Source organism: Antechinus flavipes, chromosome 6 (genome assembly GCF_016432865.1).
Source record: "Antechinus flavipes isolate AdamAnt ecotype Samford, QLD, Australia chromosome 6, AdamAnt_v2, whole genome shotgun sequence".
NCBI classification, from domain to species: Eukaryota; Metazoa; Chordata; class Mammalia; order Dasyuromorphia; family Dasyuridae; genus Antechinus; species Antechinus flavipes.
In genome coordinates, this window is record NC_067403.1 from 180,173,626 (window position 1) to 180,192,686 (window position 19,061).

The following is a 19,061-nucleotide window of genomic DNA, read 5'->3' on the forward strand; positions in this document are numbered from 1 at the left end:
AAGATTTTCTCCCAAGTCTCTTCTTGCTCCAATTCCTATGAAATATTTATTGTATTTGAAAAATATCAAGTTCTTTGTTATGAAATGGTTAGTCATTCAACTAGAATTAATTAGCCACCTAAGCAAAGGGATCATAAAGGAAAAAATAAAAAATAAAACAATCCACAATGTCAGAGTACTTCCAGTCTAACAGAAATAGTCTAAATGTATTTGTCCACTTTTACTGTTGAGAGAATTCAAATAAAGTTGTTTTCAAGTGTTCAAAATAAATTTTTCTTCAAGGGAAAAATATTTTAGGAGTTTTTCTCATTAAAATGGAAAAAAGTATCAATGGAGCCATGACTTTATCATGTATATATGACTTATGACGAGGGTCTAGGTGGTACAATGGATAGAATCATGTTTCAACTACTGACTTGTGTGACTTAACTTCTGTGTTAAGCAAATCACTTAACCCCGTTTGCCTCAGTTTCCTCATCTTCCTCATCTAAAATAAGCTGGAAAAGGACATGGCAAAAACCACTCTTGTATCTTGGCAAAAATAAATAAATAAATAAAGATAATAGTGAAGACCAATTCACTGCTTCTTTCGTGTGATTCTTGTCCACAATCTTCCATAAATCATGGGGGGAAGGATCCCCCCAGTGTATGAGAAACTTCCACTTAAGTTCTTTCAAAATTCTCTTTACAACCAATTAAATAATCAGCATTTATAAATTTATCAATCAACATTTATAAAATGCTGAACACGTGGATAGCACGGGGTTAACTACTGGGATGCAAAGAAAAGAACAAAAGTTGTCCCTGAATTAATAAATTAATTTATTGGGTGATCCACACCCTTTAAACATTTGTCTTTGCAGTTGCCAAATATGCAATATGTCTTCAACAGGACATACACCCTAGACTTTCATGCCTTCGCGCTCGCAGTCCGCTGGCCTCAGAATACTCTTCTGTGCCACGGGCTGGGAACTGGGGTCAACTTGATTCGGGGAACTCCATTGCCACAATTCAGAAACAAGAGCACGTTACCAAAAGGAGTGTGCTTGTGCGGTGAACTACGCGAGAGGCGCGGAGAGAGACCGCGCCTGCGCCAACGGATGGAAGCTTCTTCCGCCCACAACAAGACTCAGAAGGTTGAAAGAGCGGCGGGAAGAGACAGACCAGCAGAATGCTTCATTGCGCCTGCGCGAAGGTGGGGGCTGTGAAGGAAGGTGAGCCCCAGAAGGACCTGGTTACGCTTGCGCAAAGTAGAACTGCCGCGGCGAACGAGAGTGCGCGTGCGTCCAGTTTGAGCCCCGCCCCGCTCCGTTTCACCCGCGCACGCTGTGACGCTCCCGACGCGGTTGTTTTTGAACGTCGTGGCGGGGCTGTCGTGAGGTAGGCTCGAGCTCCTGTCGCTCCACTGTGACCGTAACCATGGAGCGGCAGCTCACCCGAGACCAGGGAATCACCCTGCGCGGCAGCGCTGAGATCGTCGCCGAGTTCTTCTGTGAGTACCGTCCTTCATCTCTTTCATACAAGCCCACGCTGACCCAGTTTCTCCGTGTATTAAGTGGCGGCAGGAGCTAGTCAGTGACGCGGAATCCCTCAGCCCATGACCTAGGCCCCTAGCCCCACTTCCAATCATGTCCCACTCTTTGTGACCCCATTCGGGGTTTTCATGACAAAGATAATAGAGTCGTTTGCCGTTTTCTTCTCCAGCTCATTTGACAGATGAGGAAACTGAGGCAAACAAGGTTAAGTGACTTGCTGTGGGTCGCATACCATAGAGGGACTTAGGATCCTGCTCCCATAACACATAGGGACACTGAGGTGCAGGGAGAGCTGAAGCTACTTCTGGTACACAAGGACAAGGCTCATGGACAGCGGTTTTGTTTCTCAGACAGCTTTCGTTTTGGTGATAATTGGAATATTGATCTGTGCTTGTTGTATCTTATTATGAAAAATAGTTGGTCCCAATGTTTGCTCTTCACTGAAAGTATAACACAATGTTCAATGAACTGGCTTTCAATCAACACTTGTTGCCCAATCAAACAACTGTACCTAGGCCGCTTTTTAGTTTTATTTTCGAGGAAAGAAGGATTAGGTTCGGTAAACTTACAGTGACATGTGCAATTACTGAAGATGAAAAATGTGGTGGAGAGCTTTGATTTCATCAATGTTAGCATACCTTCTGGGGATGCCGATGCTTTCACACTTCCACTAAATCCCTACTCAGATACCTTAGCTTGATCAGGTGACCTTGGGTTTCTCATATTATTCCCATAAATAATTATTTATTAGCAGAGTACAAAACCTATCACTTTTGACCAGGTTGGGAAGCCTCTCAATGTCCACATAATGATGAACTTTAAAGACCATAAGCTAAATTTGGAAAGGCTTATCATAAAATGTGGGACACTGGATGGTGTGTTTTATCTTTAGTGAACTTAAAAATCTGTAAGTGCCAAGTTTTATACATGGATGACAATAAGTATTGCTACTCCTATTTTCATACATTGACTGTTTATGTTGAAATATAATCATGAGAAAATTCATTTTTATGGCCATACCTCAAAAGGATTATTTCACCATATATGTTTGCTGACCATAAAAACTTAAAGATTGACTATAGGGAAAAAAAAAATAAAAGTAGGAAGTACTTGCATTTTATATAAAACTTTTTGTTTTTCATATAAAAAAATTTGTATAAAAAAGTACTTGCATTTTGTGTAAAACTTTTTCATTACTTTTCTACAAAATTGAACTTAAAGCATTTTGTAACCTAAAAAACAATAATATATCCCTATTCTTTTTATTTCAGCATTTGGCATCAACAGTATTTTATATCAACGTGGTATATACCCATCGGAAACTTTTACTCGAGTACAGAAATATGGACTGACTTTGCTAGTAACAACAGATCCAGATCTCATAAAATACTTGAATAATGTGGTGGACCAACTAAAAGGTATTTGAACTGAAATAAATGGTGTTGATTTTTTTTTTCCAGTCCTTGCCAACCAAATATAAGAGAATGTAGGTTTTTAATCAAAAAATCAAGATTCTTTACTGCTATTCTTTATCTTATTGTTTATTTGAATGTCAAAAAGAAATCACATATTTAGTCAATCAAGAAATAGTAATCAATGCTATATGCCCGGGGCTGTACAATGCTAAGGCATGGTAGGGAGGGGGAAGACAGTCCCTGTTCTTAGAGGACTTATAATGTGTTAGAAGACCAAAAACTATGTACAAATAAACAATAGTGTTAAAACTGATAATCTGAAATAAAAGGAAAACTGAAAATAAAGGTACCAAGCCATCTATGAATTATCCTGCAAATCTAGTATTGTCATATTATACCAGGTCACCTGGTTCCTCAGAGGTCAAAGACAAGGAGTAATTAACAGAATTGTGTTTTTTAATAACAAAAAAAGAGGAATTGGAAAAATTATAGAAACTTGTTTTGAAAATAATTCATTTGGACAATGCAAGTCACCTGACTAATTAGCTTCTTTTAGACATTCTTAATCCCATATGAGATGTCCTTGCCACTAGGTGGTACCAGAAAATGTACTGGGAAAGAGGAACTTGTGGTCACTGGCTAGCAGTCACCCTTTTTTTCCCCTAGTCTTCCTTAGCATAATCCGTTACTCATAACTTTAAAGAAAAAGAAAAGGGGACTTAACAATCTCTGGCTAACTTTTTTTCCAGCTGCCAGATAGAGGAATTTAGCCAACCCTGCTTTCTTCTAGAAAGGGGGATTTTTAAAAAAATTAATAGACTTCAGAAAATTTTATTCTTCTAGTTTATGTGCTACTAAATGATAGTCTTCTCTATTAAATCTATGTAATCTAGACTTAAAAGACTATCTGTGTTAGTCTGACTTAGTTTAAGGTTAGCTCTTCCTACAAAAAGGAGTCTAATCTTCTAATCAAACTAAAAATAAGTCAGTAATTAAAAAGCTGATTTTTTTCAGTAGGTAGGATAAATTGAAAATAAGCAACAGAGAGAAAGCACTTAGAATTAAGGGAGAATTGGGAAGGCTTTCTTAGAAAATGGGATTTTTTTAACTGACTCAAAAGGATGTCAGGGAATGGAGATGAAAAAGGAAAAAACTCTTTGCTTAGGAGATGGCTATTGACAGTTTCTGGAGTCTGGAAATGGAAGAATGTCTTGGAGGAATAATGAGTAGGCCAGTGTCACTGGAGAATGGGGTACATGTTGGGGGGGGGGGGTGGAGATATCAAGTATAAGAAGTCTGGAAGGGGAGGGGAGGTGCAAAAAAAGGATTTTATGTTTGATCCTAGAGGAGTTAGAGAGCCACTCAGTGTATTGAGTAGAGGTATTGGAATGTCATGGTTAGAGCTGTGCCTTAAAAAGTTCACTTTACAAACTGAGTAGAACATGGATTAGAGTGGACGTTGATTTGAGGCAGGCAGATTCCCCCTCCCCTACAGCAGTTATTGCAGCGATAACTGTGAGTGAGAGGAGAGAAGGGCACATGTGAGAGATGTGAAAAAGGAAATGCAGATGCAGAAGAAAATAGGCAGGCCTTGGCACCAGCTTGGATATGGGGATGGTAAAGAGTGACGATCCAGGATAACTCTTGGGTTGTGAGCCCAAAGATGATGGGAGTACTCTTGACAGTCATAAAGAAGTTAGCCAGAGGGAGCATATTTAAAGTTGATATAATTGTTCTAAACTGACAGCACAGTAAATAGAGTAAGACCTGTGTTTGAATGATGCTTCATACAAGTGATCCTGGACATATCATTTAATTTTTGTCAGCTCAATTTTCTTCATCTGTAAAATGATGATGATAAAATAGCAATTCTTTCAGAGTGATCTAAATAGCAAACTTGTAAAAATACTTTGGAAGCCTTAAACTGTTATATAAATGCCAGCTGTTAGTACCATTAAGAGTACTTATTGGAATATATTTTTATTTTTTAGCTTTTTGATTTTGTGGCCATGATTACTAAGGGATTAGGGAAATTAAAACTATAAAATTCCCCAAGCCTCCACATTGATGTGGGCTAATGATAGAATGGGAAGTTCCAGGGATTGGGGGGGGGGGGGGAGAGAGAGAGGGAGGGTAGGGAGGATAAATGAGGCAGTCATCCTGGAGTGGATAGGCTACTCCTTTAAGAAAGGGGGCAAAAGTGATTGAATTTTTCTTCCAGCTCTGGATATTTGGGGAAAGGTTACTTCCCATCAGAAGAACAGAGCCCTAGAGTAGACATTCTTCCAAGATTTTATCTGGGATTGTGGAAGGAGAAGGGACAGATTAAGTCTTTTGGTGAGTTGGCTGAGAGATGAAAGTGACTTGGGCACAGTGCTTTTCTTTAAATTTGCCAATAGGTATTTCAGAAATAGGAATTTCTCTACTATAATAACCCTTCAATAAGCCTGAATGTTAGCCCATACACCTGCATTTTCCACTCCTCTTTTTTCAAAGTCTTGAGTCAAGTCAACAAGTAGTGACTTAAACACTACTTTCTGTGCCAGGCACTCTGCTAAGTCCTGGGGATATATAGGCAAAATTCCCTGTTTTCAAGGAACTCACAGTCTAATGTGGGAGACAGCAATGTATAAACATGATCTATTTAGGATACTTAACTGAGGCAGGAGCTGTCTTTAGAGGAGGGAAGGAGGACCAGGATTTGGGGGAAAGTTTCTTGTAGAAGGTGGGAATTTTAACAGCATCTTAAAGGAAGCCAAGATGCAAAGATGAGGGAGGAGACTGTTCCTAGGTACTGGGCCAGCTAGAGAGAATGGCAGGATCTGAGCAACGGAACTGGGGTATTGGAATGTCATGGTTAGAGCTGTGCCTTAAGAAGCTCATTTTACAGAGTAGAGCATAGAGTGGAGTGGAAGTTGACTTGAAGCAGGTAGACTCCCTCTCCCCTGCAGCAGTTTATTCAATTTTGAGAGCAATAGAAGACAGACTGGAATGGGGAAGGACTTGAGGCAGGAAGACTTAAAATAATTCTGGTATGAGATGATGAGGTCATGCACCAGGTAAGGACAGATTTAGAGGAGAAAGGGACATGCATATAAAAAATATTATAGAGGTTAAATCAGCAAAGTACAGCAACTGAATGGATATGGGAGTGAGAGAATAAGAAATCAGGGGTGATACCTTGCTTTTGAGCCATTATCAATTATTATCAATTATGGTGATGCCCTCCCTGAAACACCTGATACATAGAAAGAAGATGAGGATTTGAGGAGAAAGAGAATGAGTTCAGTTTTGAACAAATTGAGTTTAAGATGTCTAGAGACATCTAAATTTAGATGTTCAATAGAAATTTAGAAATGTGAGACTGGAGCTCATGAGAGAAATTGAGGGCTGGATAAAGAGATTTGACAACCATCTGCATTATGACGATAATTGAATCTTTGGAGTTTGATGAGATCAACAAGTAAAGTAATTGTGAGAAGAAAGTGAAAAGTAGATTGAGAAGACAGAAGCAGGGACTGGGCACTGAAGACTTGTCATTATCAAATGTAACCTGGAAGAAGATCTTGGAGAGCAGACTGAGGAGAAGCCTTCAGATAAGTAGGAAACAGGATCCCAAGAATCTAGAGAGAAGAGAGAATCAAGAGATAATTTATCTCCAGTGTCATAGACCAGAGAGATTGAGAACAAGAAGACTGAATATTCAGAACAAGTCAGTGGCTTAGGGAAAAAGGAATTCACTTAGAAAATGGAGTTTCCATTCAGGGATAAAGTTGGAAGCCAGACTCTTGAGTCAAGAAGAGAACAAGGGAAGATTGGATTTAAAATCTGAAGACTTTGAAATCTTGGTTGTGCTATTTATACCTTTATGACTTTGGATGACAAATGGTTAATGATGGCATATAGATTAATAACAACTCTTCTCTTAGTACTATTTAGATGTATAAAATACTTTTCTTTATTTACCTTCCCTTTCTATCCTAGTCTTTAATTCTTTGATTCAGATCCTTTGCACTTAGTATTTCTTTAATGCCTACATTCCTTTTGCTATTATAACTTTCGAAATATCTAAATTCCATTCCTTCTTTTTTTTTTTTTATTATAACTTTTTATTGACAGAATCCATGCCAGGGTGATTTTTTATAACATTATCCCTTGCACTCACTTCTATTCCGATTTTTCCCCTCCCTCCTTCCATCCCCTCCCCCAGATGGCAAGCAGTTCTATATATGTTAAATATGCCACAGTATATCCTAGGTAAAATATATGTGTGCAGAACTGAACAGTTCTCTTGTTGCACAGGAAGAATTGGATTCAAAAGGTAAAAATAACCCAAACAAAAATGCAAACAGTTTACATTCATTCCCCAGTGTTCTTTCTTTGGGTGTAGCTGCTTCTGTCCATCATTGATCAATTGAAACTGAGTTAGATCTTCTCTTTGTCAAAGAAATCCACTTCCATCAGAATACATCCTCATACAGTATCATTGTTGAAGTATATAATGATCTCTTGGGTCTGCTCATTTCACTCAGCATCAGTTAATGTCTCTCCAAGCCTCTTTGTATTCATCCTACTGATCCTTTCTTACAGAACAATAATATTCCCTAACATTTATATACCACAATTTACCCAACCATTCTCCAGTTGATGGGCATCCATTCCTTTTCCAGTTTCTAGCCACTACAAACAGGGCTGCCACAAACATTTTGGCACAGACAGGTCCCTTTCAGTATTTCATTGGGGTATAAGCCCAGTGCTGGATCAAAGGTATGCACAGTTTGATAACTTTTTGGGCATAATTCCAGATTGCTCTCCAGAATGGTTGGATTCGTTCACAACTCCACTAACAATGCATCAGTGTCCCAGTTTTCCCGCATCCCCTCCAACATTCATCATTATTTTTTCCTGTCATCTTAGCCAATCTGACAGGTGTGTAGTGGTATCTCAGAATTGTCTTAATTTGCATTTCTCTGATCAATAGTGATTTGGAACACTTTCATATGAGTGGAAATAGTTTCAATTTCATCATCTGAAAATTGTCTGTTCATAACCTTTGACCATTTATCAATTGGAGAATGGCTTGATTTCTTATAAATTTGAGTCAATTCTCTCTATATTTTGGAAATGAGGCCTTTATCAGAACCTTTTATTGTAAAGATGTCTTCCCAGTTTGTTGCTTCCCTTCTGATCTTGTTTGCATTAGTTTTGTTTGTACAAAAGCTTTTTAATTTGATGTAATCAAAATTTTCTATTTTGTGATCAGTAATGGTCTCTAGTTCATCTTTGGTCACAAATGTCTTCCTCCTCCACAAGTCTGAGAGATAAACTATCCTATGTTCCTCTAATTTATTTATAAACTTGTTCTTTATGCTGAAATCATGGACCCATTTTGATCTTATCTTGGTATACGATGTTAATTGTGGGTCCCCATTCCCTCTTAAGTTTTTGTTATTACCTTATAAATTTTGGCCCCAGCTCCATATTTTCCACTCTTAAAAATAACAATTCCTACAGGTGACTGAGAAAATATTACCTTATAGTAGAAATTCTCCCACATCTTTGTGCATTTCAATATTAACCTTTACCCCTCCTTTCATCATTTTTTCTCATTTGCCTCAAAAAATTTCCCAGTCCATGCCCTTACACTCCTCTGGATGATAAAATTGGTAACAATTTGATTACCTTAAAGTATTGCCATCACTTCTGTTGGCAGCAGACAAAAACAGACAGTTTATCATGTTACAGACTGGTTGTACAGTTGTTCAGTTCAAAAATTGGTGGTGGTGATTTCGAATATTGAAAGTGGCGAAGTCCTTGAACGATGGCAGTTTGATATTGAGTGTGACAAGACTGCAAAAGAAGACAGGTGAGTATTGTTTATTTTTAAATTCATTTTTCCCAATAAATATTTTCAATACTAATTCTCTAATGGAAATCCTACACTTGCAATAACACAGTACTTATTCATTAGTTTTGTGCTAAACTTTTCTGTGTGCCAGGCTAAAAGTTTAATAGATCCTAATACTGCTCAGCAGAAAATGTTAGCTCTGGATTTGTTTGCTCCTTCTTAGATTAGGTTATCTGTTGGCCCCCACCTGCCAGGCCCGCCACCTCTCCCACTCCCCATACCTATGCCATTTTTAGTGTGGAAAACCAATGGGCTTTAGCCCTTCTGCAGCACAGAACCCCTACACTTAAGAAGTCCAGCAGTCATACTCCCCCTGAGTAGTGGAGATTTGAGCCATGCAGCCCCAGGTCTTTTGGTCTTCTTTCTCATGTCTTTCAACTAAGACTAGTTCCATTGTCCTAAATGACAAATATTCCTTTAATTACTTTTAAATTTAGTTGTGCTTTCTGAAAAGTAATAAGTTTAATTTCTGAATGTTAGTAGTTACTGTTAGTTTTATACAACATTTTGAGCAAATAAAATCCAAACTTTTTTTTTTGCAAATAGAAATGAGGTAGGATAGTAGATAGGGGGATTACCTTCTGCAAACCCTGGGCCTACTGACTTACCTCTGACTGCCTCAGTCCACTTACTGTGTCAAGACAAAATTCCAGGGACAGCTTAATCAGATGATATCACAAGTGCAAACCTAAAAGCAGAAATCAAATTTACTCCACATTCAAGAATAAAGATGTATAGCCAAGTCTGAAAAATAGAAATGAATAAAGGTACTGATTTGGGGGAAGTAATCAACTATCTTTTGTTTAGGTTTTTTTTCACCCCAGTTGTGTTCAGTTCTTCATAATTTTATTTGAGGTTTTCTTGGTTTAGAGGTTTGGAGTTGTTTGTCATTTCCTTCTCGAGCTTATTTTTATGGATGAGGAAATTGAAGGAAACAGGATGAAGTGACTTGCCCAGGGTTACATAGCAACCCCGGAAGTGTCTTGAGGCTTTATTTGCACTGGGGAAGATGAGTCTTCCTGCCTGGTGCTATTCATTGAGCCATCTAATGTCATATTGTTACCTCCTTCATTTTTCATTCTTGTTTCCCTAGAACCCAGCACATTAACTTGTACACAATAATCATTTGTTGGGTTATATAGTATTCACATAAAGAAATTAGAATTGTAATGTTTTACTTTTAAGAAATTACTCCGATTTGGCTAGTGAAGAGCCAAATTTATTTTAACTATATAATATTAACTAGTAGGGGTGTAATCTGGCTTTTTTGGAGAAATGGGCATGATCTTCTCAGGATTTATTGTTAGACTTTGCCTGTTATTTTATTCCAGTGTACCCTTTTATTCCTACCAGATGTTTGCTTGATTGTATAATGATCTCAAAAAGTCTTCTAGTTTTCCATCATTCAGCATCATGAACTAATATATTTATTTCTTTTGTAGTGCACCAAGAGAAAAATCAGTGAAATCTATCCAAGATGAAATTCGTTCAGTGATCCGACAAATTACAGCCACCGTGACATTTCTTCCATTGTTAGAAGCAGCTTGTAAGTATTTAATATAAATCTTGTTGGCTTTGACCACATGTGAATAATTCTGGGTTTGGTTCCCACCCTTTGGAACCTTCTGCTGGATTTGAATAATCCCTTGAATGTGATTTGAGGAATTTTACAGCTTTGTGGTCATTTAATTTGTATGACCAGTGACTATAAAGCCTATTAATGTGGCAGATGGATTCCCACTTATGAGAGGACTTGGATAAGTCTTAGAGCTAGTTAGTGATGACACTAGGTATAGAACTCAAGGCCTCCTAATTCTCAGACAACAAAAGGATTTTGTTAATTAAACAAGTACCGAGTTTTAGAAAACATTCAAATCACTTCTTCCTCCTGACATCAGTGAAAGTATTTTAGTTGAAATTTATTGAACTAAAAGTGCTATGGTTTTGTCTTAGATCAAGGATGAAAGAATAGAACAAAAAAAAGGACCAAATAGAAACAAACTTTAAGATACTAAAGTATAATAAGTTTAGGACTTAGAACTCCTGGGTCTGGGTTCAGAATCTTTCTGGGCCTTGAATTTTCTTGAAGTTAAAGGATTAGATTAGATTTTTGTTTGTCTCCTTATAACTTCAAATGCTATGGTACCAGTAATCTAACTTGTCTTGTAGTTTAATGATTGAGGATTGTGTTTTTTGTTTGGAAGAAATTTCATTATATGTTGTTCTTTAATGTGCAGTTTACCAAACTGTTTACAAATGGAAAATTTTCTTCATTTGCACCAAAACATAGAAAACAACTTTTTTAGAAGTCTTTCTAAATCTTACTTTATTATTAAAATAATAACTATGTGTGCTTTCTGTTTTAGTTTGTGCTAATAAGTCCTATAAGATCCAGCTGGGACTGTATTTTCTGCTTCTCATATAATCTCTTCAATCTAGTTCCTTGTTACAGGTCCATAATCAAGGGGAGCTTGTATTTCTAATATTATAAGTATTAAGTTTAAGAAGTATATTTGAGATCCCTTGACCTGAACTGTGTGTTAACAAACTAGAAGGAATCCTCATTTAAGCTACATCACAGAAAATTTGAGGATTGAATTCTTAGCATAAAAAGAATTATTTTAAAAGAAGTATTTGCCTATTTCCAAGTTTTGCATGTTCTATAAACCTTAATAATAGGGAAATAATGAGTTTCTTCTGAAAATATTCAGTAATATTTTTTGACCAGCAGTTTTTAAGACCATATCAGTGATAGAAGAGAAGGTACATTCTGTCCTAAATCCTGACTTACAAAACTAATGCTCATTCATGTCAAAAAATAAAAGCATGATGTCCATTGGAAATAACTTTTCACCAACTTCTTTGTGTTTTTCCCTCTTATTCAGGTGCATTTGATCTACTCATTTACACAGACAAAGAACTTGTAGTCCCTGAAAAATGGGAAGAATCTGGGCCACAGTTTATTGCCAATTCTGAAGAGGTCCGCCTTCGTTCCTTTACTACTACCATCCACAAAGTAAATAGTATGGTGGCCTACAAAATTCCTGTCAACGAATGAGGGGTAAGGGGAGGAAAATAATGTACATGTGATTATCAAATCTTATTTCTCTTAAAATAATTTAAATAGTGTTGATGCATTTTATTTCATTGGTTAAACTTTAAATGGGAAAACTAATATTCTGTTGTATTGGGCATAATTATTCCACTATTTGTATATACTTGACCTCCCAAGTTGACATCATGGATTAGAGAGGATTTTAGTACTTTCCCCTAATTTTACGTGTTTTTGACTAGATTAGTTCAGAAACACAGTTCAACATTGCTCTATAGTTGGAAAAAAATATTCAGTGGTAGGTGCTAACACATCAGCCTCTTTAAGTAGGCACTGTTTTCAATCTCTTGTCTAAAGTTGACACTTGCTTAAAATCAAATGTCTTATTCATAGCTTGAGTGAAATGTTTAGTAAAGAGGTAATGAATATACCCAAAGAGATCGAAATATTAGAATATTTAGTTTTTCAAATTTCATTTTGTTCCCGGGAGTGTCTAAAAAGGTAGTTGATTATGAATCCATCAGTTATCATAATGACTAATTCATTTTGTGCGAGAATGTGACTTCTTTGAAAATCTTCCAGAGTTTGAAATACTTTTATCAACATTTGTATAAGCTGTAAAATGCTCTAGATTTTTCTACTCTTCCTCAAAAGAACAAAACATTTTTAAAAATGTCTTTTTATATGTTTTACTATAATCAAGTCTTAAATGACTGTAAATGGTGAAATAAAGTTAATTTTATGGCTTCAGTTTGTGTCATATGTTACTGATAATTACATTTTATATCCAAAATACATAACTTTAAACTTGGACCCATGTATTCCAAGACTGGAATAGTGAAAAGAACACTAGATTTGGAATCAGAAAATGTTCTTTCTGCTACATACTACTTGGTCATCTTACAAAAATCCCCTACACCTCATTTTCCCCATTCTGAGAGCTTGGGAAAGAACTTGCATTAGACTCTTTTATTCTTAAGATTTTGTGGTAGCCACATTAAAATCAATTTGGATACTTTGTCTCCTTTGATTGTTATTCTTTCATTATCTGTGGTAGCCCTGGAATCAAAGGGCCTGGATTCAAATCCATGGTTAGTATTTGTGTACTTCTCTATGCCCTAGTTTCTCATCTGTAAAATGAGAAACCAATTTAATGTCCCCTTCAATTTTAAATCTATGATCCTATGAACAATGAATTTACAAGAAAGTAAATATCTACTTATTTGATATAAACTTTTTTTTTGCATAAAAATGGGTAAATGATTTTGATTAATTCTTCCTAACACTTGTCAAGTTGCATTATTTGCTGTGCTTTTGGCCTGAGGTTATTTTTATTGCTAAAAGTTCCCCACTTTTCCCTCTAGTCAGACAATCTCTTGATATTATAGGCCTTTCTCACTTTTATTCCTGTTCCCTAGAGTGCCTTCCCTTTTACCTGCACCAACCTATACAAACTCTACTTATGCTTCAATTTAATTTCAGACACTCCTACTTCCATGCTCTTAAAGAGCTTTCACCTTACTCTTACAGTCCTAGATAATCTTATTTCCTACTACCACACAATTTAGCATTTAATAAAATCAATCATTAGCACTTATTGAGCTCCTGTGGTTCAGAGACTCTCCCTAAATCCTGGGAATACAAAGAGAGGGAGAAGGCCCACTAGGAGTCTACAGACTAATGGGGAAAACAATGCATAAACAATTATGTATAATTAAGCTATATACAGATAAATAGAAAATAAATCAGCATAGTAAAAGAACTAGAAAGAGGGATTTGGAAAAGTTTCATAAGGAAGGTGGGATTTTAGCTGGGACATGAAAGAGACAGAGATGAGAAGATGTAATGTTCTCTTGTTGGATTTTCTTGGAGTCTCTGGGAGCAGCCTTTGTTTCAGTCCAATAATCACCACAAGTGCAGTCCGGTGTTAAAGTCCAAATCCTTTATTGTCTCTTTCACAGTTCTATCTCCTTCACTTGGGGTTTGGCTAGTTTTCTTAGAGGCCTATCTCTCTCCTTAGTTCTGAGAGCTTGAGTTCCTGCCACCAGTCCTTTGCCTTCTCTGCCTCTTCCAGCTTCTCCATTGAATCCTGATTAAGGCTCCTAGCTTATATGCTCTACGCTGAGTATAAACCAATCATTATATCACTAGGAAACCATTATTTGTTATAGGATTAAATCAATGCTAAACTAGATTTAACCATTGTTTCCGCAATTCCACTTAGTATTTTGTTTCAAGTTCTGGTCCTTAACAAGAAGAGAGCATTGTAGCCACAGGAGACAGAAAAGATGGCATGGAGCCTGAAGATGGTGTCTTATGGAGTAGTCAGGAGGCCAGTGTCACTGGATGAAATTATGTGGAAAGGAGTAGGGAAGAAGGGGCCAAATTATTAAGGGCTTTGGATGCCAAAGAATTCTATATTTAATCCCAGTGATAGGGAGTCCCTGAAGTTCATTGAATAAAGGGATTTCATTGTCAGACTTGCACTTCAGAAAAATCATTTTGGGGGCTGAATGGAGGATGAATTGGAATGGAAGAAATGAGTCAGACAGACCTATCAGCAGCTCTTGCAGTAGTCCAGATGTCAGATGATAAAGGCCTGCACTAGATTGATGACAGTGTAAGAAGAGAGAAGTGAGTAGAGATAAGAAATGCTGAAAAGGTGCAATGAACAGGCTTTGATAACAATCTGGATATGAGGGATGAGAGAGAGTAAGGAGTCAAAGATGACCACTAAGTTGTGAGTCTGGGTGACTGAAAGGATGCCCTTGATACAAAAGAGGTGTTTAATAAAGATTCATTGATTTAAGGTTCAAAAATTAGAAGTGGGGGAAAAGATGAGTTGAATTTTGCACATGTTGAGTTTAAGATATCTCCAGGGCATCCAGTTAGGGGAGAGGTTATGGCTAGATAGGGAGATCTGAGAATCATCAGTGAAGAGATATTGATTAAATCCATAGGAGCTGATGTGATCACCAAGTAACATGAAGGAAAAGAGGGCCTGGAGACCATGATCTGGATGAAGATCCAGCTAAGGAAACTGAAAGAGAACAGTTGGAGAACCAGCCTGGTGTCCAAAAAACCCAGGGATGAGAAGATCACAGATAGAAGAGGGTTACTGACGGTGTCAAAGCTGCAGAAATGTGAACACAGATGAGAATTGAGAAAAGAGTTTTGAATTTAATAATTAGAATATTGCTGATATCTTCAGCAAGATAGTTTCAGTTAAACGTGAGGTTGGAGGCCAGGGTAGAGTTAAGAGAAGGGTGAGGAGAGACCTGTGGAAACACCTATTATAAATGACCTCAGGAGTTTAGCTACAAAAGGCAAATGGAGTAATAGAGGCAATGGAAACATCTGTTGAAGGATTTTTTTGAGAATGAAGTATTGGAAAGGAAGGGACATGGGCACATGTATAGGCACTAAAAAAAAGCATCTAATTGGGAGAGGTTAAAGATCTATGTGATTTTTCCCACCATCTTTAGTTCAGCAGGATATGTGTGGGAGTAGAGAGCAGATGAGAAGCTTGAAAATTTGCCAGATACAATTGGTAGTATGATAATGAGGTAGCTGGGTACTCAAGAAGACAGTCTAGTGTTGAACTGGTTCACCAAATAATTATGATGGCAAAAAAAAAAGACCACATGACTAGCAGAGATGTGGACCAAAAGTTATAGAACATTAAGGTTTACAATGTACTTTCTTCACAACAACCTTATTAGAACAACCAAGTAATGCTTTGATTTAAGATTTAGTATAGTCTTTGAAATTTGATTGACTATCATGTTGGAAAGGAATTTGACTAAGAGGGCCAAAAACCCCTGGGTGTGAAAAGACAAGACGGACTGAATTTCAGTAAATTAATTGTCCCAAAAGGAATCTGATATGATTTAAAGTATATATACAGCCTGAATATTAAATATGACACAATGTGAATATTAAAAGTGGCCAAAAGACATTGTAAATGAAAAGAAATTATAGGTTCAAACTATAGCTAAATTCCTTTCCCAGCCTTCCTGGGACACATAGTGGGCTGATGTCATTTTCATTTGAAGCCTACAGGATTGAGGTTAATATACAATTAACAGTCATAACCATGAATGTGGATAGGATGAATTCACCCATAAAATGGAAGAAGATAGAGAAAAATAAAATAGAAAGTAGAATCAAACAGTTTTTTTGTGTTTAAGAAACATAAGTGAAACAAACAAAATCTAACAGTTGAAAATAAAAGAGCTGGATCAAAATCTATTATTTCTTATCTAAGTGAAGTGAAAAAGTCATGTTTGTCAGTCATGTCCTCTGACCTAGAAATAGCAAAAATAGTTTATCATAAAGAGATAAACAAGAAAACTACATATTGCTCAGCCAGTGTAACAAAATGACATTGTTATATAAATTAACTTATTCAATGCCAAACCAATTACTGTCAAAGAATTACTTTACCAGGAGCAAAATAATAATATCTAAATGATGCAAAGGAACAAAAGATCAATAATTACAAGAAAATAATGGGGAAATAGTGGAAAAGAAGTGGATTTAGTAGCACGTCTCAAAATCTCAAGAAAAATTTTAAATTTAAACATTATTTATCTCTATTCTCTAAGGTAGGGAAAGTAGTACTAGGATTTTATAAATAAAAATTGTTAGTACTAAAAAGAAAAAAACAAACCTATAGCTAAATTAGAAACAGAAAATTAGCTACAAACAGGAGTCAATCCTTAAATACTGAAGAAAGATTATCAAGAAAATCTTGATAATCAGAATTGAAACCTGCTTTGAGAATATAGTAGCTAGATAAGAATGAATAATACAGGGCATTACTATTTTGGATTATATGAGATGAAGATGATTATTTAAAAAGTGATTGCCCAGAATTGAAAATCTTTTGTACAGACAAATTAGTATTAGAAGGAAATACATTAACAAAAGCAAACTAGGAAAATTTTTGCAGTATATCTTCTCTGACCAAACTTGTATTTGAATGCTATGGAGTATTATTTTGCAATGATAAGTTGACTTGAGGACAGATTCCAAAAAACCTAAGAAGCCTTTTATGAATTGACATAGATGGAACAGGACCCCAGAAAGAAACTGTTACAAAGACGTAAAGGAAAACAACCCTGAAAGACTTTTCAATGCAGTAACCAATAATGACTTCAAAAGACTTACCTCAGTAAAGAATGATACATAGATTTTCAGACTTGATTATAATGTAAATTTGTTTCATTTCACTATATTTGCCACAAAGCAGAGCTTCTATTTACAGACGGTAAAGTGAGTTGTGGAGAGGCAAAGAGAGGATAGTAATAATAATTTTTTTCAAAGAATAAAAGAATTCACAGAAGACAGCATAAAAAAGTTCAGAAGTAGACACAGATAAGCAGGATAGTTCCATGATTAGCATGTGATAGAAACTCACAGTTTCATGTACAATTGTTTTTTCTTAATGAAATATTTATTGATGTTTAAGTTTATAATAAAGAAATTTTTTAAATAAATAAAAGGACAGTGGATCTAGGGGGAGGAGAAAATTAACAGTACATTAAATATGTCTGACATTATATGCAATATTTCCTTATCCACCTTTGCAAAGAAGGGAGGAAGTTATATTTCCTTAATTGTTCTTTGGAGCCAAGGTTGATCATTTTAACTATGCAAAGTTCAGATTCAGATTTTTTTTTCAATTGTTTTCCCAATTTATATTGTTGTGATTGTTGTGTTTGTGGTTTCCTTTTTTTTTTTTTTTTTTTTTTTTGTCATTCAGAATTTTCCTTTCCTAACTCTTTCTCAACCTATTATTTTAAGTAAATTTCTTTTATTATGTTTTCTTTTTCCCCAAGAAATCATCCACTCTTTGATTCTCTCATCCTTTTCAAACTATTCTAAATTTCATTTTTTGACTGATAGGCTACTGTTTCTAGTTGCTTCTTTCTTCCTTTTTGTGGGAAATTCCTATTCCATTTGTATTTTTTTTTAATTTTGATTTTTACTCAGTCCCTGCTTTGTTTTTTTACTGTGTCTTGATCTTAGAAATATTCATTCATTAAGGAGGCAATGTGGGATGGAATTGATGGTGTATGATGAGAGTCATTATGTATTCATAAGCCATGAGGCCTTACTTGACACAATGTTCATTCTCTTTTTCTAAAAACTAAATTATTTAATCTCTGGTTCTCTGTCCCCTACTATCTTCACCTTGAGTTTTGCCTGCTCTTGGGTACTCATATATTATTCTCAAAAGATAACAATCTGCTTAAGCCCCAGCTGTTAAGAAAGTAAAGTATTATGCCCTTACTTTTGTTGTGGTTGTTTTCCAATTGTTTTCCCCCATTCATAATGTTGTAATCATTGTGCCTATGGTTTTCTCTTTTTTCTGAGTAGTTCAGATAGGAAAGGAAAATATGTAGTCCATAGTAAATAACCAATAAAAATGAGACTATCATCACTTAATATTTTCTTAATATGCTTATTTACCTTTTTCAATGTTTCTGTTGATTGGGTTGCAACTACATTTATTCATTTTTGATGCTTATTTTTTCCTCAAGAATCATTTAAATGTGTGTCTCTTCTGTTTAAAGTTTATCTTTTTTGTTAATAATTAAGATCAAGTTTTTCAGGATATATTTTGTCAGGAATGAGAAAGATCGTGTGTGGTCTGAGTTCCTTTTCTTTTTTTAAATGAGATATTCCAAATTTTTTTTTTTTTGATTCACAACTGCAAATAATCTTGGGTTATTTAAATCATCTTTCTTTTATATGTGAAGGTCTTTCTTCTGCTTGCAAATTTTATTATTGAAATTATGAAATGTAACCACTATCTTTCTTGAAGTTCCAATGATTTTTTAGTTTTACGTTTTGGTTTTGGTTTTGGTTTTGGTTTTTTAATTTAGTTTTGTTTCCCTAATTTGTGATCTCTGGATTCAATCAATCTAGATTTTGTTGTTTATACTTACAATCTGGGCAGGATTTAATTTTTTTTCTTTTTTTTTTGTATTACTTCCAAAATATGATATTCAAATTTTTCAAAAATATATGTATTTGTCATTTTCTTTTGGGATATCTTTTGATCTTATGTAATCACTGCTCATCCTGTCTTAAAAGTCAGGTGCTTCAGCTCTTGTAGAATTTACTTGTTCCTTTAATATTGT

At 35.7% G+C, this 19,061-nt stretch overlaps 1 protein-coding gene across 1 annotated transcript; it reads left to right on the plus strand.

Moving 5' to 3' along the window:
- The first annotated feature begins 1,343 nt into the window (after positions 1-1,343).
- MAD2L1 (mitotic arrest deficient 2 like 1) lies at positions 1,344-12,660 on the plus strand. Its single transcript, XM_051965040.1, has 5 exons — positions 1,344-1,492; positions 2,807-2,953; positions 8,696-8,816; positions 10,301-10,404; positions 11,744-12,660. The coding sequence occupies exons 1-5, from the start codon at positions 1,420-1,422 to the stop codon at positions 11,914-11,916; spliced, it is 618 nt and encodes a 205-aa protein (XP_051821000.1). The 5' UTR covers positions 1,344-1,419; the 3' UTR covers positions 11,917-12,660.
- The last annotated feature ends 6,401 nt before the right edge of the window (positions 12,661-19,061 follow it).

What these genes read in the sequence shown, in the direction of transcription:
- MAD2L1 (XM_051965040.1), top strand. Translation starts at nt 1,420, where the DNA reads ATGGAGCGGCAGCTCACCCGAGACCAGGGAATCACCCTGCGCGGCAGC. An exon ending in TGTGGTGGACCAACTAAAAG is followed by an intron (nt 2,954 to 8,695) that starts GTATTTGAACTG and finishes ATCATGTTACAG; the next exon opens with ACTGGTTGTACAGTTGTTCA. An exon ending in TCCATTGTTAGAAGCAGCTT is followed by an intron (nt 10,405 to 11,743) that starts GTAAGTATTTAA and finishes CCTCTTATTCAG; the next exon opens with GTGCATTTGATCTACTCATT.